Below are 25,741 nucleotides of genomic sequence, written 5' to 3'. Positions count from 1 at the left end.
TAGAATCGAAACCAAAATATTTAGCACTCCAGCTGCATTCTATACCAATGTGGCAGTCGAAAGATAGACAATGAAGATTTAATATTAAACGACTCGAAGAAATGAATTGAATTTGGGAATGTGCAGATAGAAGTAAAAAATATGTCTAAGTTGAAATGAACATTTTGCATTTCAACTTGCAGATACATGCCTGTATGCATCATTCATCGAAAGATTTTACTGGTTATAAACCATCCTTGATGTATGATTACTATTTCCTGTTAATTTCAGTGTTATGTGACCAGTAGTTTTAAGAGTTTATCGGTTAAATATTTACACGCAGACAGACACATGTACATCTGTTTTATTTATATAAATAATTGATTTCTTGATATTTTTGCCCAACTTATAGAAAATATTTTTTCTGGATTGGAAATAAAAAAGATTAAAAGTGAAAAGAATTAGTGTCTCTTCTTCATCCAGTTTTGGTATTTAGGATGCTATATAGTCAGATTGAAAGGATGAACATCAACCATTATAGTTATAGTGCAAATTATGCACTGAAACCATGTCTTCCTTGGTTTACCATACTCTCTCGTGTTTGGAATATCCAAATGTGGTTATCGAGTTAATGCAAAAAGTGGCATATTGTGCATGGCCGAACTACCTGAAACATCACATGTGTAAAATGGCTGTAATCTCACTAATACCATGCATATGGCATACAAAAGTTTGGCCATCCTTTATAAAAATTTGGTAACCATTTCTTTGTGGCATTTAACTTTGTTACATGCCCATTTTGTCTGTAAACAATTCTTTTATGGAATTTTCACTAAAAACAAAAAACAAACAAAAAACAAAAACAAAGAAAACTATTAATTCCATAAAGACACCTTTTAAAGAAACAGCGAAACCAAATATGGCAACAGAGCACATGTAAGCACGTAGGTAAATAGCAACAGCCAAAGGATGGATGGCAAGCGATTGTATTAGCAGTTGGAGCAGCGTTTGAATGCATATGCAAATTAGGAAGTGTGTGCAAGCTGACGCAAAAAGAAAAAGGAAAAATAGGACACCACGTGGTCAAAAGGAAGCAAAGATTTTATTTATTTGCTTTGTTTGTTCCTGCAACATTACAATATTTATTGCCACAAACAAAGAACTATTTTCTTCTTTGAATTGATGCCTCTATGCTAAGCAATTCGGCCACAACTGAGTAATCAGAGCGGATAAATACCATCTATCCCTTGGAACCATTTTTAGCCCCTTGAAGAAACACAGACAATTCGTCAGAAGGAACACAACCGGCAAGCAAAAAAAAAACCAAAAAAAAAACCTCCTCTTCTGTTACTGTCCACCAAATGCGACAACTTATCAACTCTTACCAGAGAAGCTGACGACTCACTGGGCGCTTTGGCATATCAATCTGCAGCAAAGAAACAACTGACTTAATCCTGGTCAGTCTACTTCCTATATCTGCTTAATAAACCTTTTTCCGTTGTTTTATCTTAAAGGTGTTGTTCTTTCTTCTGTGAGTAACAAAATACCAAGGACTTATGTACGACATGAAAAGAAACTGGAATCTTAAGAAGGTATCAATCATACCAATCACTATAGGAGCAACTGGCCAATGAAAAAGAATTTAAAACAACTATCTGGCGAATATACCCGGTGAACCAAGTGCAAAAGAAATACAAACAATAACACTTAAAGGGGCGGTTAGAATCTTAAAAAGATCTCTCAATTGGAATAACTAAACTATTGGGAGAATGTTTGGTATCCGGTAGAATGCCTCATCCCCAGGAAAAACACACTGATAAGAAAACTAAAACAGAGAGAAACAAAGCGCAACGCGCGTGCGCGCGCACACACACACACACACACACAAACTGCTTGGATTCTTTCTTGTCGTCTGCTCACTTATAACAAACTTTTACACTGAAATATTCCTAATCTTATAGAAAAAAATTGGAAAAAAAATATCAGGGGGAGGGAGGAGTGCCGTCGTACAGTACACGTGAACCTGAACCTTAAATTGTTTTCTTTTTCCTTCCGACAATTTTTTTTTTAGATGCTTACACTTAAGCGTCTAAAAAAGTAGAATCACATTCTTTTTTAATTGAAGGTATTAATCAGTAAATTTATCATTTTGCCGAATACCAAGGGAAATGAGCGAGATATTCTAACATCCCTATAGTACAATTGAATCACAAATTTAAAAATTGAGTAAATAAAGGCGAAACCACCCTCTTGTTGCCGTCAACAACAAAATAATTTTATGAACGTGATAAAAATAATGAAACTTTCTACATTAAATTCGAATTTGTTTTCTATTCTACTTGCACGAAAAATCACATTTCAACTATGAATGATTAAAGATTACTAAAATTAATTTCAATAAGAATTTCTAAATTTAGCAACGTCCAGTTTTCGATTACGACTTGTCGTCTTATACTAACAGTATATCCTTTTCGTCCTGTTTTTGTTATGTTAAAACATTTGGAGATATAAATAGTGAAATATACTTTTGAGTTAGAGTATTTTTATATTTTATCCATAAACATTTTTTTTTATGTCAACTCCATATAAGCTTTTACGACACTGATTTTCGTTTGCGGCATTTCCTTGTTTTTGTGCGGTAATTTTGAATGATATTGAAACCGAGGAATTGATTCATGTTTCATCAACTTCCTTTTAAAACCATCGAATAACTTTTTCCCATCACAGTTTAAAATTTTTTAGAATTTGTTTTATTATTAAGAAAACAACTTTTTATGGGGGAGGGTTCGTTTCCTTTCTTAAGATTGAATTTATAAAAAAAACATACAAACTTTTCTTTTTACAACTTTAAAGATTGTTAATGTTATTCCAAAACATAATTTTTATAAACAGTTTTTAGGGTCTATGAGGTAACATGTTTATTATAAAATTTATTTTTCGATTAAAATTAATCTAAAATAGTTAATTTTTGACGATTTATATTAGTTTTTTACAAGTTTTATTTTTTGGGGATAATTTATTGAAATTTACAAGTAATGGAGCAAGTTTCCGATTTAAAATTAGCTCTTCCATTTGAATCGCCCCCTTTATACCACATTGCGGTGTCTTTAAAACCAGAATGGTAAGTAGTTATTTATTTTTGATGGATTAAAAAATAATATTGATGCTTATTAATAACGAAAATAATAGTCGATCTTGCTTAGGCCCGTGTGTAAACATTAATGATTACAAATATTTATTTCCGTTATTTATAAATATATAAACTAACATTTTTAGGTATTATTTTACTTTAAGGCCCCGGCTCGCGTTCGTATATAATTCCATCTTTTATCTCGCTATATAGATTTCACATAACAAAATTTAAAAAAAAAACAAAAAAAAAAAAAACCAGCAAAATTTGATGATAGTTTGGAAGAAACTACGGTAACCTTGATAGGACTAAATAAATTCATTTAATCCTGTAAATTTGCATGTATTTTTAACGTTTGTTTTAACGATTATGTGAAGTAAGTATGGTAAATGAAGGGTTTAATTCTTTTTTTTTCCATAAGCGATATATATAATATATATATATATATATATATATATATATATATATATATATATATATATATATTTGTTGCCTACGTAACCCCCGATGTTAAGCAACAATGTGGCTGGGCAGTACTGTCTACTGTGACCATTTTGGGAATGCTAGGCGAGAGGCGCCGTATGTGTTGGAGACAACTCCTGCATCTAGTATCATGCTTGGTCGTCTTGACCCTGTCTTGCCATCGGGATCAAGTGTTTCTGGACTAGAGAGTGTGGTAGATACAAAACTCCCCCACACTTTAAACTAAGTCAAGCACAAGTCACAAAAAAAAAAAAAAAAAAAAAAAAAGGAAAATAATTAACATAGAATTTTACACTTCAAAACACAAAAGATGAAAAATTAAACATATTCAACATTCAGATTTTCAACCTTAAAATTTGATACGTGCACAGTTTTTTTTTTGTTTGTTTTATCACCCTCCCCACAATATAATATATTTTGTTGAGTTTCGGCTGATTATTTTAAGCATATTTGTAACCACAAATAAAGAAAGGAGAGTTTTGTGGGCCAAAAATATATATATAAATATCGATTATGAAAAAAAATGTACACCATTATGAAGTTCATTCTTCACTTAATAATCGGTGAAAATTTCGTATTGATTGGATAATTACTTGATATTTGATAGATTTTTCCAGAGAGATTCCATCAAAAAATACTTACTCCCTTCTCTAGTTTTGGCTTTGTCTAATATGAAGAGATGTCATGAGAGAGGTGTATGCTCAGTCTGTTGTTCAAAGTAGCTGAGCAACGACTTGGTTTCCACCAGTTTTGGCAAATAGCAAACAGGGTCCTGAACAGAAGCATGTGCTCTATCCCAAGCATTATCAATGGACCAGACATAATCTCATCAGCATCGGACAAAACTAAACTTTTTGCCGAGAACTTTGCAGCTAATTCTACCCTATGTGATCAAGGCTGCCCCCCCCTCTGTATTTCCTCCTGTAAGTGAAAACACTATGCAACACACAAATATCTGTACATGATGTTGTCAAGCTAATCAAAAACCTTGATTCCAGTAAAGCAATTGTCCCTGACGACATTCCAATTATAGTGCTAAAAAAGCTTCAACCAGAGCTGGCTCCCATACTTACAAAGCTGTATAAGCATGGTCTTAAGGAGAATTGCTTCCCAACACTCTTGAAAACCTCATCAGTATGCTCCGTATTTAAGAATTCAAGTGATTGGTCATCTCCCTTTCAGTACAGACAAATAAGTCTCCTGTGCGTTATAAATAAGTTGCTGGAATCTGTGTTAAATAGAGAAGTAATCAACCACCTCAGCAAAAATAACCTCATTGGTGACATGCAATATGGTTTCCGTTCTGCTAGATCTACAGCAGATGTGCTAATGGTTACATCTCATAGGATTAGTGAATCTCTCGATGGAGGCTTTCTTTCTAGGGCAATTGCTCTTGACATATCAAAGGCCTTTGATAGGGTATTACATAAAGGTCTACTCCACAAGATATCTATGGTATAGTTGGAAATGTTTTCTCAATTATTAAATCATTTCCCTCTGATAGGTTCATAAGAGTAGTAGTTGATGGGCAGAAATCAGAAGCTCACAGTATTAATGCTGGAGTCCCTCTGGGGTCCATCCTGAGCCCAACTCTCTTTCTGATCTACATCAATGATCTCCCAAATCACATCCTAAGATCATTTGTAGACATTTATGCTGATAACACTACCATCTATGGCAACATTTCAAAGGCAGTAAATGACCAAGTTCTCTCTGATTCTCTCTCCTCTGATCTTGAGCATGTGGTACAATGGGGAAAAAAGTGGCTGGTTACTTTTAATGCATCTAAAACCAAGCTTTTATCTTTATATCATCAACATTCTGCTCCACATCTGGCATCAATTGAAATGAATGACTCTCATCTTGGGGAGACTCTATGTTTTGGCAAGCTTCTGGGCTTGACCTTTAGTCCTGATCTGAAATGGAACACATACATCAAATCTGTTGGCAAGGTCGCTGGAAAATCGTGGGATCCTTCTAACAGTCCAGTAAATATCTCACTGCTGATGCAATTCTCTACCTATATAAGAGTCAAGTACATCTAAGGATGGAGTATTGTTGCCACATCTGGGCAGGAGCTTTTTTTTTTTTTTTTCTTACATAGGCATCACCACATTATCAAGGCCCAGAGGCCACTCAAGGATAAGGGTTAAAGAGTGTACAGTAGAAATTGGACAATATAGTAATCATTAGTAATGAAAATTTGGTAAATTTGATAACTTATATGGAACGGCTCATCAAGAACTTATTTACTTTAGACTTGAAGACAACCATATTGTAATCAGCCGGAAAGCAGGAAAACGGAAGATAATTCCACAGGCGTGCAGTTCTAAGAAAGAAGCAGCTCCTGCCCAGATGTGGCAACAGTATTCCATCCTTGGACGTATCTGGCTCTTATATAGATAGAGAATAGCATCAGCAGTGAGATATTTACCGGATCGATAGAAAGATCCCACCATTTTTCCAGCGGCCTTGGCAACAGATTTGATGTACGTGCTCCATTTAAGATCAGGAGTAATGGTCAAGCCCAGAAGCTTGTCAAAACTTGAGGCCTCCTGAAGACTAGAGCCATTCATTTCAATTGATGCCAAATGTGGATTAGAATGTTGATGATGTAGAGCTGCTAGAAGTAGCTTATCCTGCCTTAACAGAGTTCAAAATAGACTTCGTAGCTTAGTGGGGGATGCCCTTTTCTCTTCCCTGCAATCTTTTTTTTTACAGAAAAGACATTGCGAGCTTTTCTCTGCTTTATCATTATTTTCATGGAAAGTGCTTGTCTGTGCTACAATCTATGGCCCTCACCTTGCCAAACTTTCACAAAAAATCACTCGTCTAGCTGAAACCACTGTCAATAATTTCCTCCACTCTTTATCTGGGCGTAAACCTAAACATAGATTCCATGAACAAACTTTCTTCTTAGAATTGCACACCTGTGGGACTCTGTTCCATTTCCCTGCTTTCCAGCTGATTACAATATGGTTGTCTTAAAGACCAATGTAAAATGATGAGCTGTCCCCTTAAATAATCCAATTTACCATATTTCCACTACTAATAATTACTACGGTATCATCCCATTGACTACTGTACACTCATTAACCCTTATCCTCAAGTGACTTCCAAGCCTCGATAAGTGGTGACTCCTTTGTAATAAAAAAAAAACAAATTTTATGATTTTTAACAATTTTACTACTAAAATGTATTGGACATAAGGCTGATTTTTTACTTTAACACTTCGATTTGAGTTGTCTCCCCCTTATTTATTTGATCCCATTTCTATCATACCCCATGAAAAAATTATGATTCTTGATTTTCTTGAATAATAAAATGCACTTGACCAAATTACGTAAAAATGAACGAAAATCGAAAGCCGTAATATTCAATTTCCATTAAAAATTGATGTTATCTATTAAATATTTTATGTTGCAATTAGTAAGATTATGTTTTTACAAAAAGCAGACACTTTCTCAACTTCACGATTTAATGACTGGCATTATTTTTGGGGGAAATGTAACAAGACAGTTATCTCCCGTTTATTTTGTTAATTATTTAAGTATAACTTGCAATTTTCTTGGAAAACATTTTCATTAATAATTAATTGGTCAATATGCGCTCACGAAAACAAACATGGCCACTAGTGAAAACAATAGAGGATACATTGGATAATAAAGGTCATTATATCATTCAAACTACTTGTTGGCAACAATTTTAAATTTGGTATTCATTCAAAACAGACTCGAATAATCCTAAAAATCAACTTTTTAAAGGTGAGTCTTTAGTTGGTAAGCTAGAGCACATTGATCAATTAATTTTCTACATTACCATTTTTTGTAATTTTTGGATATTTTACTAATATTGACGTGCCCATTGTAAGTAGATATTATTGGTTTAAATTGAAATTCAATATTTCAATTTTTTTTTCTAATTTCAAAGAAGCACCAACAAAATACAGTGCACCAAAAATCACTGAAATTCATCTAATGTTTTTGTTTTCAAAAATAAAATATAATTTTATCGATAAACAGCTGGTTGCTGTCATTTCTTTTAGACAATATAGAAGTATGGAAGTCAAGGGAGATAATTCAAACTGTTTTGAGATAATTATTCAAGTCAAAGGTTTTGGAAGGAGCCTGATTTGGTCTCATAAGAATGCTAGGAATCTGAGTTAGATTTAAAAACGTTTTAAAAATTTTGATTCACCCTAAACAAAGCATATTGCCACTGAGACATAAGGGGCTACTGTAATTAGAAGCCAGATTTATAAGGGACGTCCTAAGTGGGGAGTTGTGTAACACGATATTTGTTCATATTACATTTAAATTTCTGCATGTTGGTACAGTTGGGGAAACAGGAAGCAGAGTGGGGAGTCCAAAGGCAAGTGGTCTTGAAAGAAGCTATTATAGTAGAAAGTTTTCCAGCATCTGGGGACCTCTACAGTGAAGGGATGGGACTTTGCTGCTAGCCTTGTTTGTTGCAAGTGAATCTCTGAAGAATCAACAGACAATCTTAATATTGAAAGACTTGGAGTCTAGGTAAAATATTTTAAATTCCGAGGAGTCAGTGAGCATTTTTGGCATCCTAGGAGTTGGTATTGGAGCCTGACTTTATACTTTCCAGCTCTGCAACTCTATATCCTAGCAAAAATCTCAATAGTCTATGGCTACAATTATATCAAAAATAACATTGTCAGAGGGGTTGATTTAAATATGCACTTATAAATATAAGGGCAAAATTTCGGACAATAATACATTTGTGTTCTCATTTTATTGCGGACTGTTATCCTCATCTTCATAGTTGCTGTTGTTTCACCGCGTTTCGGCCAGCTCATCCTCTGGCCTTCTTCAGGTGGTTAACAGTCCGCAATAAAATGTGTACTCAAATTATGGAGCCTCAGTTCAAAGAATTCCAAAAAATTATAATATATAATAATACAAATAAATGGTAGTTTGCTTGAAGCATTGCTGGTAAAGAAACACATGAAAGTTTATAAAAACCAAGAGCAATGCGGAAAACCGGACAAGAGAAAGGAAAGAGAAAAAATAAACAAACGAATAGACAGGTATGGTCGTGTAGCAAAAACGGTAGAGAAATGTCTATTTAATTATCTATAATAATCAGCAGAAACTATAGGGCCTTTTTTTATTTTGACTTTTCTCACTAAAAAAGCCTTACAGTCTCTGCAAGTAAATAAATTATTATCAAGATCATCAATACTTGTTTATTTTTCTAAATTTGATGCAACAATTTCTCTTTAATTCTAGCACCATATGTTTTAACACAGAAATTATATTTTCATGTGGCCTTTGGGATAGGATCAAAGTGTAGTATGTAGATGGATTTATTGCCTGATGAGACTAGAGAGGTATTTTTGTCCCCGGCCAATGATACAGAGAAATGATGTGATAATTCTGCAATGGATGTGTAATTTGAGTCTTAATATGATGATGTTAGATAAAAATTAAATTTAGACAGTATGGGGATATGTGTGCAGGACAGGAAACTTTGTTGGTTTGATCACATTGAAAGAATGAATGAGAGTTCTTAGGTTAGTAGATAGAGAACAGTTGAGGTAGTAAGGCAAAGGAAAGTAGGAAGTGATAAGGATTGACTTTTTTTTTATTACATTTTCACCCCAAACAAGGCAAATTGCCACTTTGGTGTAGGGGGCTACTATCAGGGGCAACAACTACTGGGGTACTATGTAGGGATTTGGGCAGTAAGATGTCGGTTCACGTTACACTTGAACTTCTGCACGTCAATACTGTTGGGGAAGCAGGGACCTGGAATGGAATTCCAGAGTCTAGCGGTTCTGGGGAAGAAACTATTGGAGTAAAAAGATCTTTTACATCTAGGGATCTCTACTGTGTGGGGGTGGGATTTAGCAGCCTGTCGGGTTTGTTGAGGGTGCTCACGTCGTGGGGGTACAAGTGATTGCAGTTCGTCAGAGCATCCACCACTAAAATACTTGTAGAAAAGACAGAGGGATGCAACATTTCGTCGATGGGACAGAGGCTGAAGCTTAGATGCCAGTTCAGGGCCTATCAGGTTTGCGACTCTCTTTTGAACCTTGTCAAGGAGCGAGAGACTAGTAGCAGATGCACCAGCCCAGATGTAACAGCAATACTCCATACATGGGCGAATGGTGGCCTTATAGAGGTACAGGATACTTTCGGGTGTTAGTAGTTTTCTAGCATGGTAGAGAGAGCCCACATTTCTTGCAGCGGCCCTGGCAATGCCTTCAATGTAATTGTTCCAACTCATGTTTCCTGTGAACGTTAGGCCAAGAAATTTGAAAGATGTACTCTCAGATAAAGAGTCATTGGCCATTGCTATAGGTGGTTGAGAGGGTTTCTTGTAATTATTGAATGAAACTAGTTTAGTCTTGGCAGCATTGAACGCGACCAACCACTTTTGTCCCCATTCCACCACAGATTGGAGGTCTTCCTCTAGTGTTTCTGCCATTTCTTTAGAGAAAGAGGGATAAATAAAGACTTAGCCAGAGATAGTTAACTTTTGAAGCCAATTTCTAAAAGGTGCCAAACACACGCCAGCATGTAAAATGAACATTAAACTGAATATGATGATGATGACTTTTTTGGGAGTTGGATTTTTGCCGCATCGTGTCTAACTTTGCACTCATGGGAAGGCAAGAAAATAGAAGAAACATATTCACCAATTTTTCTACAAAAACTTGTATTAAAGAAGTCCAACTTTTAACTCCCTTTCTCTCACTCACTACCTAAATCTAAGTGCGAATTCCATGAACAAAGCTTCTTTCCTAGAACTGCTTGCGTGTCAAACACTGTTCCACTGGCCTGTTTTTTTTTTTTTTTAGCTAAATGCAACATGATCATATTCAAGTCCAATGTAAACAAGTCTTTGTTAAGCTGTCCCCTTAAATAATCAAATTCTACCCAATTTACACCATTAAGGATCAGTACACTATTTTCTAGGTGATCACAGTACACTCATCATTAACTCTTATCCTCGCATGGCCTTCAGTAACTCCCTTGAGTTTTAAAAATAAAAAGAAAGATCATTACGGTGTTGTTTGACTGGATACCTGACGTTCATTTACTCTTATCCTCGAGTAGGCTTTGTGCCTTAATAAGTGATGACTCCATTGTCTTCAGCCCAAACTTTTATAAATACCTAACTCTACTAAGTAACCAAATTTAAAGGATTTTTTTCGTAGCAGTTTAAATAGAAATGCATTTTTTTATTTTTTTTATTTTTTGACACTTTTATTTAAACGCTTTCTTTTTTCTCTTTTAAAAAATGTTTTTGTTTTTTCTTTCAAGCGTTGCTCGGAAATCTGTTATCAAAGAACAAGTCTATGCTTATCTCTACCGACAGAAAGTAGCTTATGGGAATTTTGAAATTAGCGAATTTGAGAATGAGGAGCTTCAAAAACATGTGAAAAGCATTGCCTTATGTGACACAGACTTGAAATTGCGCGAACGACAGGTAACTGTTCTTTTTTTTATTGTTGATTAACACACATTTTTGGTGCTTATTAAGATAGAGTTGACAAATAGATTTTTTTAAATATGTGGTTTTAAACCGAAACAACAGTACTTACTTAATATATCAAAAAAATTACGAAAATTCATTGGGTAGAATAATTGCTATTGTATTTTTAATAAAAAGAAATCTATCGCTGTTACCTAAACAAAACATTAGCCGTTAAAGTGGCGAAAAGATAGATAAGTATGTCTCCTGTATTCACAATCTTCAAGGTGTTTGCATCAAGGGAAAATGCTATTTTCTCCAATTTTCCGTAAAAATTACTTTTAACTACAAATAATTTTCTACTTGATGAATTTTTGTAATTTTTGAATATATTACTATTTTCGACATGACAAGTAAGTAAATTTAAGCAACGTTTATATCACGGAGGACATCAACTTAACTATAATTTCTAATGTTTTTGCCAATAAAAACAATATGTAAATGCATTCATCATAGTTACTTGGTCCTGGATATGACCTTAAACTATATCCATTGGTGAGGCCCCAGCTTGTGGGCTTTGGGGAGTGTGGAGCCACCCTTTAATTACCTATGCTCCCAGGTCCACTCTAGTGATAGTACCTGTTAGGGTCCTAACTATGGGTTAAATAAAAACCGACTTGAAAACAACAAATATATTCTATTAAAAAATTTTTTGTTCAAAATCTTTGGATTTGGCATTAAATAACCCGAAAAGGGTTGATATGCCGTAAAACAAAAACAATCAACCAACCAACCAACCTAGTTACTTACTCTCGTATGCAAATATTAAATAGCATATTTTTTTTTCACACAATTTCATGAATCTTTTCAATTCATACTAGTTATAAAGTGATACAAGTTAGGTAAAGATAGAAATTGACATAGTAAATGGCTGTACTAATGCCACTCAAAAAATGCGTATAAGTTAGTTCTAATTATAATACTATTGATAGCTTGTAATAGTTATTATAATGACAACAGCTGGGGTTGCAAAAGTTGGCTTGTAAAATGTATGTTGGGGTTTGAATGTGGATCTAGATGCACTTTGAGGATTTGCATGTTTTTTTTTTGTTTTGTTTTTGACAGATCCTGACATAAATGTTGATTTAAAACACAAGTATTTGAAATTAGGAATGTTTAAAAACAAATAATTTAAGAAAATATTGTGTTATACCGATTTATATATACCAGTTTACTTGTATATATAAATGTTCATATGTTCATGTGTCTGTTGAATGTATATAATATCTATTATCGTCTAGTGTTCTCATGTTTGTACATGTCAATATATTCACAGATACAGTTCAATAGACATATAACATTTACTACAAAAAGGGCCAGGTAATAGTTCTCTGGGGGTTTAACATCGGCCAATAGGGAGACATACCTGATCCATCTTGGTCTTGTTTGGATGGTGTTAGAAAAGCCGCAAGAAAACTCCTTCCAAATAAATCAGAAATCTCGGTTGTATTTTCAGCAACTTTATTTGCGCTGTTTCCTGATTGTAAAGTTGCACGCTGTCCTATGTTCCTTCATTTGATAGGCGTTGGACTCCTCACTCTCACAGATGCTCCGGGCCGTTATGACCGGTTGACTTGCTTCTCTCTCTGTCCCCCAGCTGTCTCTCTCAAATTCTGACTCTCAATTGCCTAAAACCAATGTGTACAAGACATTTCGCTTCTAACGACGTAATCAATATGTATCACTCATGACCATCGTGTGATGTCTGTCATATTTCTTGCGTATTTATCAACTTATTAATACTAAAATTTTAACTTGTTTCGAAATTCCACTATCAAATTACCATTCATAATACATTTTTAACATATTTTTTCCGAAAATACCTTTTCTGTCTTGATACATATTTTCTAGACATCAAAACCGATCATAATAATAATCGTTTTGGTTACTTAGCATCCACCGATAATGCTCTAATATTTCAATATGCACTTTATTATGTCAATTTCTATTTTTACCTAGCTTCTATAACTTTATAACTAGTATAAATTGAAAAATATTTGTGAAATTGCATGGAAAAAAATATGCTATTTAATATTTGCATAAGAGAGTAAGTAACTAGGATAAATGCATTTATGTATTGTTTTTATTGGAAAAATATTATGATAAGCAATTGAAAGACATCAGAATGCAGATTGTCACGGAGTCGTAAGGATATCCTGTATGTTCACTTCCACTGATGAAGGCCCTGTCGGTGGGGCATTAGAATATGCTGACTGCCCCCCTGCAGAGGGTAAAAGTCCCTCAGTGGGGGTCCTGGATATATGACCTTAAACTATATTCAGTGGTGAGGCCCCAGCTTGTGGGCTTTGGGGAGTGTGGAGCCACCCTTTAATTACCATTGCTCCCAGGTCCACTCTGACCCGGAGGGGTAGTACCTGTTAGGGTCCCAACTATGGGTTAAATAGAAACCGATGTGAAAACAACAAATATATTCTATTAAAAAAATTTTTGTTCAAAATCTTTGGATTCGGCATTAAATAACCCGAAAAGGGTTGATATGCCGTAAAACAAAAACAACCAACCAACCAATCCACTGATGAAGCCAGCGAGGTACCTATGAGGCATGCTGAGATGATTGTGAGAAAAAGATAATGTTGACATTAAATAAGCAATGAAAAATCCGTTTTGTGTTTTCAAGTCTTCATTTGTGAATAAGTCTGCGAAAGTTGTTTTAAGAAATGCTGAAGAAAAGCAACTAAGTGCTTCTTTTCAGTCTTATGTAAAGTGACATTCTCAACAAAGATGTTGGTTCCGTGACACATAATCATCAGAAGTAATGTGATGCTTAACCATTCAAGGAACTTTACTAACTTTTGCTTTCTAAAGACTACATGAAAATTTTTTTAAATATTTACAACTGAAAACATGAACATAAGAGGTAGAAAGAGAGGGAGAGTAAAAAGAAGAGGGAAAAGGATAGAAATATCAAAAAGGAAGGTGGAGGGATGAAAAAAGATGTTCGCTAATAGTAGGTATGTATTTTGTATTGTTTATCTTGATATGAAATATCCTGATCTGTTCTTAAGCAAACACACATTGTTGGATACTTAAGCTATGGACAATTTTTTGTTTGGTGTAATAATGAACTCGATGATGTGTTTAGCTGAAATATTTATTAGCTCGCTGTCCTACCCGGTGTTGCCCGGTAGTGTATTTGCTTTGATTTTCTTAATTCTTTCTAAAAAATACTTTGCCCATATTGGAATTAGTTTCAAATGGGCATCTTAAAAATGAGAACATTACAGAGTTACTTTCCTTTGATTGGAACAAAGTAATGATAAAATATTATGGTCTGCTAAGGGGATTATTGAAATATGAATTATATATTTTTACAAAGCTATATCAATGCATATCTGGAAAATCTATTTGTCGGCAGGGTTATCGTTTGGCTGTACAAACTTTCGAACCTTATATCAAGTATAAGGAACTAAATTCACTAATCACTGTTATGTCACTGAATGTAAACAGAAGTTAACAGTTTTAAATAAGCAGAACTTTTTCACAAATAAACAAATGAATAATATAAGTAAAGAGTTTAAAAAAAAAATAATTTCATCCATTTTAAAAGCAAAACTTTTTCACAAATAAACAAATGAATAATATAAGTAGAGTTTTAAATAAAAATAATTTCATCCATTTTAAAAGCAAAACTTTTTCACAAATAAACAATAAACAGAGCATTTTTTTTGAATGAATGAAATATTTTTATTTAAAATTCTTAACTTGTTTATTTGTTTATTTATGAAAAAGTATTGCTTATTTAAAACTGTTAACTTTTGTTTACATTCAGTGACATAACGATGATTACCGAATTTAGTTCCTTATACTCAATACAGGGTTTGAGAGTATTTGTACAGCGAAACGGCAACCCTCCCTATTTGTCTATATAATAAAGTAATCAACTAGGTATTACAATTATAATGATCTATAACACCTACAATAATAAAATATTACAAACTGCCAACCCTTACGGACTGTGCGGGAGTGATAAAGTTATTATTTAGTTAAACATTCTTAACAAGTTAACTATTATGTACTTTCATGAAATCTCTTGAGTTAATCTCCTTTCCTGAGCAATGCCATGACACAGGCAGCTGGTTTAAAAAAACATAATATTATCCTCTTAACATTTTGTTACTGTGTTTTATTTCTACTATATGCATTAATATGGCTTTTTAAAACATGTAATTTATATTTAAATAATGCTTCTATCAGATCATAACATTTATTTTCTATATGCTTAACCAAGACGTGTTTACTTTCAATACTGTCTTCAAAAAATTGTTCCTCCATTGAAGGGCATTCAAATTTCAGACTGCAGAATTCCTGCTGGATAGATATTAAGAAAAGAAAAGAAAAAAACAAAGATAACAAAAACGATCTTGTTCTCACTAACTTGATAAAAGGAATATTACTCCAAAATATTGTTTAAAAATGTATGATAATACCCTCTTAACATCTAGTTAGTCAGGTTTTATTTTTCAGTATATCTGTTGATATGACTTTTAAACAATATATAAAAAAAATATTAAAAAAAAAAAAGCATTTTGTTTTTTTCATCCAAATATGATAAATTTTATATAGTCTGTTTTGTTGAAATGTTTGCCTATTCAAAATAGTATTTAGTAATGGGTGTTTTGTCAGTTTATTATCATCTTTTGTATAAAGATCAGTTGTTTGTGTGTTTTATGTCCAGCTAAAACTTCTAAAATACACAACAAAGTTGGTATTTTTTAAAATCAGTTTAACAGAAAAAGAAAAAAAAATTCTTTGGGGATCAAATGACCATTTCTATCATTGAATGTTATGAAAATTTTTTTAATGTTATCATATATTAATACAGCCCAGAAAGTGAGTTGACATTTTTTCAAATTGAAAGATGCTAACCCTGGATTTCATTTACTATTTATTAACTATTGTCATTTTTTTTTTTACAAAGAAGTGGGGAGAAACTTAGTTTTGGTTGCTCTGGAAGCATCCTTAAATTTATTCAGTACTTTCAGTAGCGCTCTGAAGAGTCTCCTAAGTTTTATTTCTTCACTCTTCATAAAAAAAAAGGAATTTTTCTTCTAGGGGAAGTGAGAAAATTAACACTATTTAGCATCTTTTATTTATTTATTTTTTTATGGCCTCTAGCAATGCCAGATAGTTCTGCTAGTTAAATGTAACTCTAAAAGGTCATTTTGTCTTGCCTATGAATTCACTATTTGGACGTATATATGCATTTCATTTTTGACATGTATATTTTATTTCAGAGTATTGATTTACAAGATAGCAACTTAAAGATGTACATATTTCACTTGAATGAAGATGGGCCGTCAGATGAAGATCTGGGAGATTGTGATAATTGCAGTGTTGCACAGATGTGGTGCCTACCAAACGCAGCATTCCATGGAATATGGCAACATTTGATTTTCGATGAAGAAATTAAAGAACGGGTGAGATCTCTTTCTATCGAGTTTGATTTTAATCTTTTTCAAAGTGGGAAGATTTGTGGAAATTTAGATTTAATCCAACAAAAGTGAAAAGTTTGGAAACCATGAATCTGAATCCAAATTAGATAAGCGAATACAAAAAAAAAAAAAAAATTAACTGAAAAATGATGGAAAAAAACGTTGATAACTTTAAATCTCATATTTTGTCTATTGTCTTAAAAGTAAATAAATTGATTGGATGAAATTTTATTCTGAAAGTTGGTTGTTCTTATGAGACACTTGTCGGTAATTGGAGATAACCATTTTATACCTACTATGAAATCAACTTTATTTAGCAGTTTCACGCTAACAAGTTAGTTAAAAGTAAATAAATTGATTGGATGAAATTTTATTCTGAAAGTTGGTTGTTCTTATGAGACACTTGTCGGTAATTGGAGATAACCATTTTATACCTACTATGAAATCAACTTTATTTAGCAGTTTCACGCTAACAAGTTAGTTAAAAGTAAATAAATTGATTGGATGAAATTTTATTCTGAAAGTTGGTTGTTCTTATGAGACACTTGTCGGTAATTGGAGATAACCATTTTATACCTACTATGAAATCAACTTTATTTAGCAGTTTCACGCTAACAAGTTAGTTAAAAGTAAATAAATTGATTGGATGAAATTTTATTCTGAAAGTTGGTTGTTCTTATGAGACACTTGTCGGTAATTGGAGATAACCATTTTATACCTACTATGAAATCAACTTTATTTAGCAGTTTCACGCTAACAAGTTAGTTCGGCAGGCAAGATTTAGCTATAGAAATATATTGGAATTAGAATAAAGAATAAAATAAGATCATCAAAGTTTTGTATTAAAATACCAACATCATCTCTACAATTAATCTCATTTAACCATTTTGTTAACACAGGAACACAAGAAAGTAAGTCAAGTTGGTTTGGCAGGCAAGCTTTAGCTATAGAAAGAGAATTGAGTTTAGGAGTTCCATCTCATTCTGCAGCTTTATAGCAAGGGCCATGAAGATGTTTTTAGCATTTGATCTTTACATCCATCAGGAACTGTTTTTATTTTTTAGCACCAAACTCAGGCTGGGCAAAAATTAGGAAAACTAAAAAGCGCAGAAGTGTTTAACTTGCCCAATGTATTTCTTCACAAGTTTTAATATGCCTGTTTTAGCCAACCAAACCACATACTAATCACTACATAAGAGATTGCGTGTAAACGCAAAAGAAAGTAGATCTTGGTGATATAACTTGTTTTCAATCATGTTGTGGTCAACATTTTGTAGTGAGACGGAGTTGGATAAAAAGTTGCTTAGCAAAGATAAAAAATAATAATTTTATTAAGTAACGTAAAGTCTGTAATTATCTGACTGAGCCGGCTTGAAACAGAAGAGGAAAAAAAAAGGTCACCAGGTTCGATATAATACTAAGATCTTCCATACAATTAAATCAACATTATTCAACCATTTTGTTAATGCAAGAGCCGGAACATAAAAATATAAGTCAAAAAGGCAAGTTGGTTTGTCATGCAGGTTTTAGTTAAAGATAGAAGATTAATTTCCATCTCATCCTGCTGCTTTCTGGCAAAGGACAAGGAGATGATTTTAGCATGTTGTCTCCAGTGTTTGTTCAGAAACTGAAATATATTTTTTTGGCCACAAGGTGAGCACAAATGGAAAAGTTGCACATGCAAAGAAGTGTTTAAATTACCTGATGTGTTTCTGCGCAATCTTTAACATGCCTGCTAAAGCAGGCATGTTAAAGATTGCGCAGAAACACATACTGATCACTATGCAAGAGATTGTTTGTAAACACAAAAGAAAGTAGATCTTGGTCATATAACTGTTACTGTTAAAATATTTGATTCTGCTTTGTTATTAGAGAAATTTAAAAACTAAAATGTTAAATTTCAAATGAAATCAATGGTATCTACTTAATTGTCATGTTGCAGTAAATGGACATATCCAAAAAATTAGAAGATTAATTATTAATGAAAAGCAGTTTTCAAAAAAATTAGCAGGTTTTGCTAAGTGAGCCCAAGATTTCAGAAAATAATTACCTCCCTTGTTATGAATTGAACTCCCTAGTTTCTTTTTTTTTTTTTTTAGCAAAACTCAATTTTTGCTGTCTTTGAAAACTATTTTCATTAATTTTCTACCATATTGTTTTTCATAATTTTTGGATATGTTCATTACAGTGACATGACAACCAAATTGATACCATTGGTTTTACTTGAAATTCAATATTTCAACTTTTGAATTTCACTCTAATAATAAAGAAATACCAAATTTTAAAATGTTAACAAGACCTTATCTCATAAAGTTATAAGACAACTTCACGTGTGTCTATGTGTGTGACTTTTACAATAGTAACAATCTTGTTTTATTTATTTTGTCAGCTTCTGAGTTATGCCATGACAACTCTTCTTTTCTCCGATCAAAAAGTTGACAGCAATATAATCTCGTGGAACAGAGTCATTTTATTACATGGTAAGTATTTTATTTTGCCTTTTCGTTTATTATCATTAAAATCATTTTAAAAGCTGGCTAGAGATTTTCATCCTTGGCCCCCAAAATCAACAGAGATCAGAGCATTCCTGTAATGACCTGGTCCGTGTTGATTGCGGTGTAATGCTGGTTATGTGCAGTTCTAGGAGGTCCATCTTCCCAGCCCTTGCCTTTTCTCTTTAAGAGGTTAGTTTATTGCTGATCGCCTGAGGTACCCCTACTGGGATGCCGATGGGGCTGCCCAGGCACTTTTTGAAGGTCAGAGTGCCCCCTTCTCTGGGATGCTGACTTCTCAATCCCACTTTCTAACCCTGGTGTCATAGTTCTTGTAGTGGGAGAGAACTAATACTATTAAAATCATTAAAATATTGTTGTATGAGCGTGCAAGATTTGGTGAAACTCAAACAGTTTCTTCTTCCCGACTAGATTTTAGACCAAGAGTTTGTTACCTTTTGACACTTGCGACTCCCTTACCTAAAAGTTTGAAGCCCCTGTGACCCCCTAGTTTGGGCTTATTATCAGTAGTTTAATTTTCTTTTTATTTTCTGTGAAGAAACACGAAAGAAAGTGACCAATAATGTGATTCCTTTCCCACCAATCAGTAATGGATGTGTAATTGCTCTGTGCACAGTGAACACACACAGACATATGCACTAGACACATACATATTCACACAGGCACATTCGTTCACAGGCAAGCATACATACATCCATAGTATCACCTAATGTTATTGAACTAATGTAACACGTGTTTTGCTTTGCACCTAAACAAACATAAAATATGTAATTAATGAAATAAAATTGTTATCCTAAGCTACTTCTAACAAGGCATTATGACCCCCCCCTCCACGCACGCACACACACATAGGGCTTACTGATTGGGAACCCTTTGCTTTAGACAGTGTGGATGTTTCTGGTGCTCATATTTCAAAATCAAATATCCGAGAAGTTTGTAAGAAATTAATGAAATAAATTTCTTGCAATTAGAAAATGCTTCCCAACAAGCAAAAAAACAACAAGCAAGTCAATAGAAAAAGTTAAAATAACTATTATTTTTATTGATCTGCTCTTTTTTTATGATAATACATACTAGCAATTTAATCACCTGAAATTCTCTGCAGGGTAAACAGTTGTTACACACACAATTTCTTACGCTCTTCTACTTTGGTATCCATATTCCTGGGCAATAAGTCATACACCGTCCACTATGACTATGAAATTCCTACAGCTACCTAGAAAATTGGGTTGTTAAATCTGACATAGTGATGTGGCACAAGAAGAAAGAAGTAACCTGGGCAGGAGCTGCTAGAAGCAGCTTATCCTGCCTTGACAGAGTTCAAAATAGACTTCGTAGCCTAATGAGGGATACCCTTTTCTTTTCCCTGCAACTTCTTTCCCACAGAAGAGACGATGCAAGCATGTCTCTGCTTTATTGTTATTTTCATGGCAAGTCCTCAGCTGAGCTTCAGTCTATACCCCTCCCTCGCTAAACTTCACGAAAAACACTCGTCTAGCCAAAACCACTATCAATAATTTCCCACACTCTTTATCTGTGTCTAAACCTAAATGCAGATTCCATGAACAGGGCTTCTTTCTTAGAACTGCACGCCTGTGGAACTCTCTTCCGATTGCCTGCTTTCCAGCTGACTACAATCTGATTGTCTTCAAGTCCAACGTAAACAAGTTCTTGATGAACCATCCCCCTAAGTAACCTAATTTACAAAATTCCCAATACTTATGTTTACTATGCTATAATCACATTGACCAATGTATACCCATTAACCCTCATTCTCGAGAGGCCTCTGGGTCTTGATAAGTGGTGATTCCTTTGTAAAAACAAAACAAAAAAAACTTAGAATTTAGTGTATCCAATGAGGTTGGGTTAAAGGGAGCTGAGAAAAAAAAAAAGAAGAAAATACCAAAGTCTTATGTATGAAATGAAAAGGAACTGGAATCTTTAGAAGTTATCCATCATTCCCATAATTATAGGAGCAACTGGGCTCATGATAAAGAATTTCAAAAACTACCTGGCAAATATACTCAGTGAACCAAGTGCAAGAGAGGTTCAAACAATTGCATTAAGGTGGTTAGAATCTTAAAAAGATCTCTCAACTGGAATATATGAGATAGCGTGTGAATGTCTGGCATCTGGTCAGATGCTCCATCCCCAGCTAGAATAAAATAAGAAAATTGAATTAAAAAAAAAAAAGGAAAGGGTTAGTTAAATGTATAAATGATGCATTTTGTATATAATTTTGTGTATGTTTGTAACATTTGTTTTGTTTGGCAAAATTTTATTGAATAAAAATGAAATTCATTACTTTTCATGACAGGTCCTCCAGGGACAGGCAAGACTTCTTTATGTAAGGCACTAGCTCAGAAGATTTGTATTCAGATGTCTGATCGATATGCATATGGTCAACTTATTGAGATAAATAGTCATGGCTTATTTTCCAAGTGGTTTTCTGAGGTAAGTTAATCAGTGTATTATATATTCCGTTTTTTTCCCAATAAAATGTTACTTATTTAAAAAGAAAAACAAACTAATAAAATAGAGCAAAATGATTATAATCTATATAATAATACACAAAGGCAGTTCATGTTCATATGTACATTATCATATTTTGTACCCATTTCAAAGAAAAAATGGAGATCATCCAATTAGCAAAACTAGTGATTGGTAATTAATCTGATGTTATTAACGTAAGAAATTCCGACTTTACCTATTTTAAAATGTATTAGTCCTAAATCAAATTATGTAATCCAATCGACTAAAACAGTAGAATTTGAAATACATGCGAAAAAATGACATTCATTTTATTGATTTGAAGAATATTTTCTTGACAATTTCATGGTAATCAGACAGAATAATATTTCTGGTTATAGTCAGCTAACTTACTTCCTAATTTCCGACGTAACGCTACCAGAAGCAGTGACAAGGCAAATCAGTTCCTTCACTTTTTTTCTCTCATGCCTATATCTCCCCTGTGCATGTACTTTTTTTATTATGTTTTTTCAATCATTCTTTTTTAATTTAATAATCATTGACAAGTTTTTTTGGTTTTATTTTAAGTAAGAATTATTGAAATTAGTTTTATTTTTAACAATTATTGAAAACACATTTTGTGCTTTTTTTTTTTTTTTTAAGAATTATTGAAACGATATTTAAAAATCTTTTAAAACTATTTTGGAAATATTATGTATTGGATACGTTTTTTTTTATGATGTTTGAAATTTTATTTTGATTTCAATAATTTCTTTTGTTATTTTGATTTCAATAATTTCTTTTGTTATTTTGATTTCAATAATTTCTTTTGTTATTTTGATTTCAATAATTTCATTTGTTATTTTGATTTCAATAATTTTATTTTTATACTTTTATAAACATATATATGAGCTCAAATAAAAAACTTATTTTTAAAATTAAAAAACTTATTTTTATAATTTCATAAGCATATATTTCTTATAAAATTTCAAATAAAATAAAAATTTATATTTTTTAAAAAACTTTTTTTATTAAAAGTTCAAATAAAGACTAATTTTATTTTAGTCTCTATAATTTTGTTAATTGTTATTGTATAATTTTCAATAATATCCTTTTCTTATATTTTATTTCAATAAATCACTTCACAATAAAAATACTGGAGAACAATAAAAGTGAAGAAACTGATTTGCCTTGTCACCACTTCCGGTAGTGCTATGCTGGAAATTAGGAAGTATATTAACATAGACCCATCATGAATGGCTTCCTAAATAATAACATTATTATTTCATTTTAATTCAGTCGAAGTTCTCAAAAAATCAAGGGGCTCCCTTCTTGGGGCTAATACTTGATCTCTATATGAGATACAGAGATGTTCAAATATTGGAGCAAAGTTCTCCTTTACATCTCAAACACTGAGTTCGTAAAAAAAGTTTAGAATATAATTTTCCTCTTTTCAATTGACCATGTAAATATGTAATAGTATATCTTTCTTGTGGTCTTACTGGATTCCAGAACAAGAAATTATCTGGTCTGGTGGAGTATCCAGCTTCATGATATTACTTGCAATAACAACACTTGAAGAAAGTGCACCAATCCTTGTAAAAGCCAGTGTGGGTTAGCCATATGGAGGAAATCTTATTTGGACCAAGAATACTATGTGATTTTGGATGTTTAGTCAGAGTTTACTTGTAGAGAAAAGTATTCTCATGCCAGATTTTCTTGACAAACCTCTGTACAGAGAGACTTTTGATACTCAAGGATAGTGTCTAGTTAGCATTCAAGTTCAGTTATGTGTGTGTGCGCGTGTGTGTGTTCAAAGAGGGGAATGAGCTGAGCAAAGAAGAGAGAGAAGGTGGGAAGGGTGAAAAAGGAAAAGGATAGAAGTTATGTTACTCGTTTGCCCTGGGCAATGTTGTGTAACCGTGCTGGTTATATTTTAAATCTCAACCAAGGAAATTGTTTTACTGTTGCTTAAATGTTTGTTTTGTCACCCAGATGAGGAATTAATTTGTGACGTAATTCTCCCTACCTCTCTGCCTTAGTAACACAAATGTTTTGGTGGACAGCTAAGAATTTGGGAAGTAACCATCAGGGGAGAACTTGGCTGAAGTCACAATTGGTTAACCATTTTGCCGAGGATCGTTCAGAATATGGTGCATGCCAGAGAAAAAGTCGCCTCACTGCGACAAAAACAAATAGTCACATTTTTTCATGTCATATTTGATCATTTTGTTTTTTATATTGTCGGTTGAAAAAGTATTATGATAAATTTGTCTTCAAGTGAAAATAGTCATAAATAATCACCAGACAATTATACTTTGGTTTAACATTGAAATGAAGAATCTGATTATTGTTTTCTTTAGAGTGGCAAACTGGTTGTGAAAATGTTTGAAAAGATTGAAGAAATAATTATGGATAACGACGTGTTAGTATTTGTCTTGATAGATGAGGTAAGTATTTTTATGACTAATATTTTGCTATAATGTATTGTTATTTTGAGAAAGTGAAGTTATACAAATAATTTTTATGATTGAGGCTTATTTATCTACTTGTATCATAAGATAGGTGAATTTTTCACTAAAAAAAAAAAAAATTAACTTACCTTTGTATGGGAAAGTTATGTCTTGGTATAATAAATACTCATACCAAAAAATTAAATCTCTTACTTGCACTGTTATTTAAGCAAATTACATCAAAAATTGTCTACAAAAATGAACTGTAAAATCCTTGTTTTTTTTTTTTTTTTTTTTTTTTTTTTTTAACATTTAACCTTCAAATTGCTTAGAAAAAAATTATAAATTTCAGTATTGGAACGAAAACAGTTATTTTGTTTTATTGAAATAAAATGAATAAAGTAAACAAAAAAAAACATCTAGAAGACAGCCAATTGAAGTAAATGATTATATTCATTACCACATAATTTGCATATGTTAGATATCGACCGGGCAATGCTAAGTTAGCTGGACGATTATTATTATGATTTGTAAAAGAATGTTATAAATAATGTTATCCAAGCAAAATATTTACAGATAAAATTATTTATGTTAAAATAGTTCCCAAAAACGTTAACTTGGTGGAAAAGAATGTTAGAACATAAACAAAATACGTGACGAAGGTAAACCATCCGATTAGTACCTTGGTCACATGGAGTTCCTATTTACTTGCCTCCCCACGAGGACACACGAGAGGCGTTTTTTAATGTGGAGCAAGAAACAAAAACAAAAATTGTCTCAGTCGTGAAGAATTTCTCTTCCGCTTACCAAGAACAAAAACTTGAAGTGTAGCATCAGAGCAGATACTACATTTATATCTTGGTCACATGGAGTTAATGACGTAACGAGATAGCTTGGTAATACATGTAATTAGTTAGTTTAGAGTTCGGAAAGAGACCGGAAAAGTTAAACAAGCTAACATGAAAGATATCGTCTTCGCGTTTTGGAAGCTAGGTGAAATGTAACTTTAGAATAATGTAGAAAATTACAGTGTCTTGCAGCCCTGATAGGAACTCAAAAATAAAATTATATCAAATATATAACCTATTGTTGTTTGGTTTCCTTCAGAGGGAGATGAACTTGAATAATGAAAAGAAACAAAAACACTACGGAGAAACGTATGTTATTTGCCTGTGTGTTATACAGACCGAATGTTAATGAACTGTTTTGTTATATGCGAAACAGCCACACACATACATACAACAACAATAGAACATTGTAACCACTAGACGACATGCTATTCATATCACAATGTTAGATAGACGCTGTTTATATACATTCACTCTGCTATATAACACATAAAAGACTAATGAAAATCGTAGGAGTTTTTGTAATTCTATGTATATGTCTAAAAAAAAGCTCTACATGTTTTTGCAGCAAGTGTTACAAATTCAACCTCACAACCTGTATTTGTATTGTTGTCTACTAGAATAACTCTAATTGTAGATACACTGTTATATTTTTTCAAAACATCAGCAACTTACTCTACAAGAATGTCATCAGTATTAGAGATAATCCTATGAGTGAGATATTCGCTTTTCTGTTCCATTTCCTTTGTGAAGGTCAAGTGGCGTTTTAGTCTCCTGACTTTTAAAAAAAATATTTTCTCTCCGTTTTGCCCCTAAATCTCTTTATAAAACCCCAATAAAACAAGGTTTTCCACTGTTTCGTGTCTTTGCTGGGCTTTTTTCTTTCATTTTTGCCTTTTCTCTA

At 32.9% G+C, this 25,741-nt stretch overlaps 1 protein-coding gene across 1 annotated transcript in view; it reads left to right on the top strand.

Annotated features, from left to right (window-relative positions):
• The first annotated feature begins 2,625 nt into the window (after window positions 1-2,625).
• The window catches only part of LOC145297566 (pachytene checkpoint protein 2 homolog), a 49,050-nt gene continuing 25,934 nt past the window's right edge, over window positions 2,626-25,741 (top strand). The window contains exons 1-6 of the mRNA XM_080143580.1: window positions 2,626-3,100; window positions 10,891-11,056; window positions 16,357-16,539; window positions 18,944-19,034; window positions 21,385-21,521; window positions 23,900-23,986. Of these exons, the coding sequence (XP_079999706.1) occupies window positions 3,015-3,100; window positions 10,891-11,056; window positions 16,357-16,539; window positions 18,944-19,034; window positions 21,385-21,521; window positions 23,900-23,986 (750 nt within the window). The 5' untranslated portion in view covers window positions 2,626-3,014. The remainder of the gene's footprint in view (window positions 3,101-10,890; window positions 11,057-16,356; window positions 16,540-18,943; window positions 19,035-21,384; window positions 21,522-23,899; window positions 23,987-25,741) is intronic.

The sequence above is a fragment of the Euprymna scolopes genome, chromosome 18 (genome assembly GCF_053919585.1).
Source record: "Euprymna scolopes isolate OS-2025 chromosome 18, ASM5391958v1, whole genome shotgun sequence".
Classification (NCBI taxonomy): domain Eukaryota; kingdom Metazoa; phylum Mollusca; class Cephalopoda; order Sepiida; family Sepiolidae; genus Euprymna; species Euprymna scolopes.
Note: the sequence above shows the minus strand (reverse complement) of the source record. Positions and strands in the feature narration are given on the sequence as shown.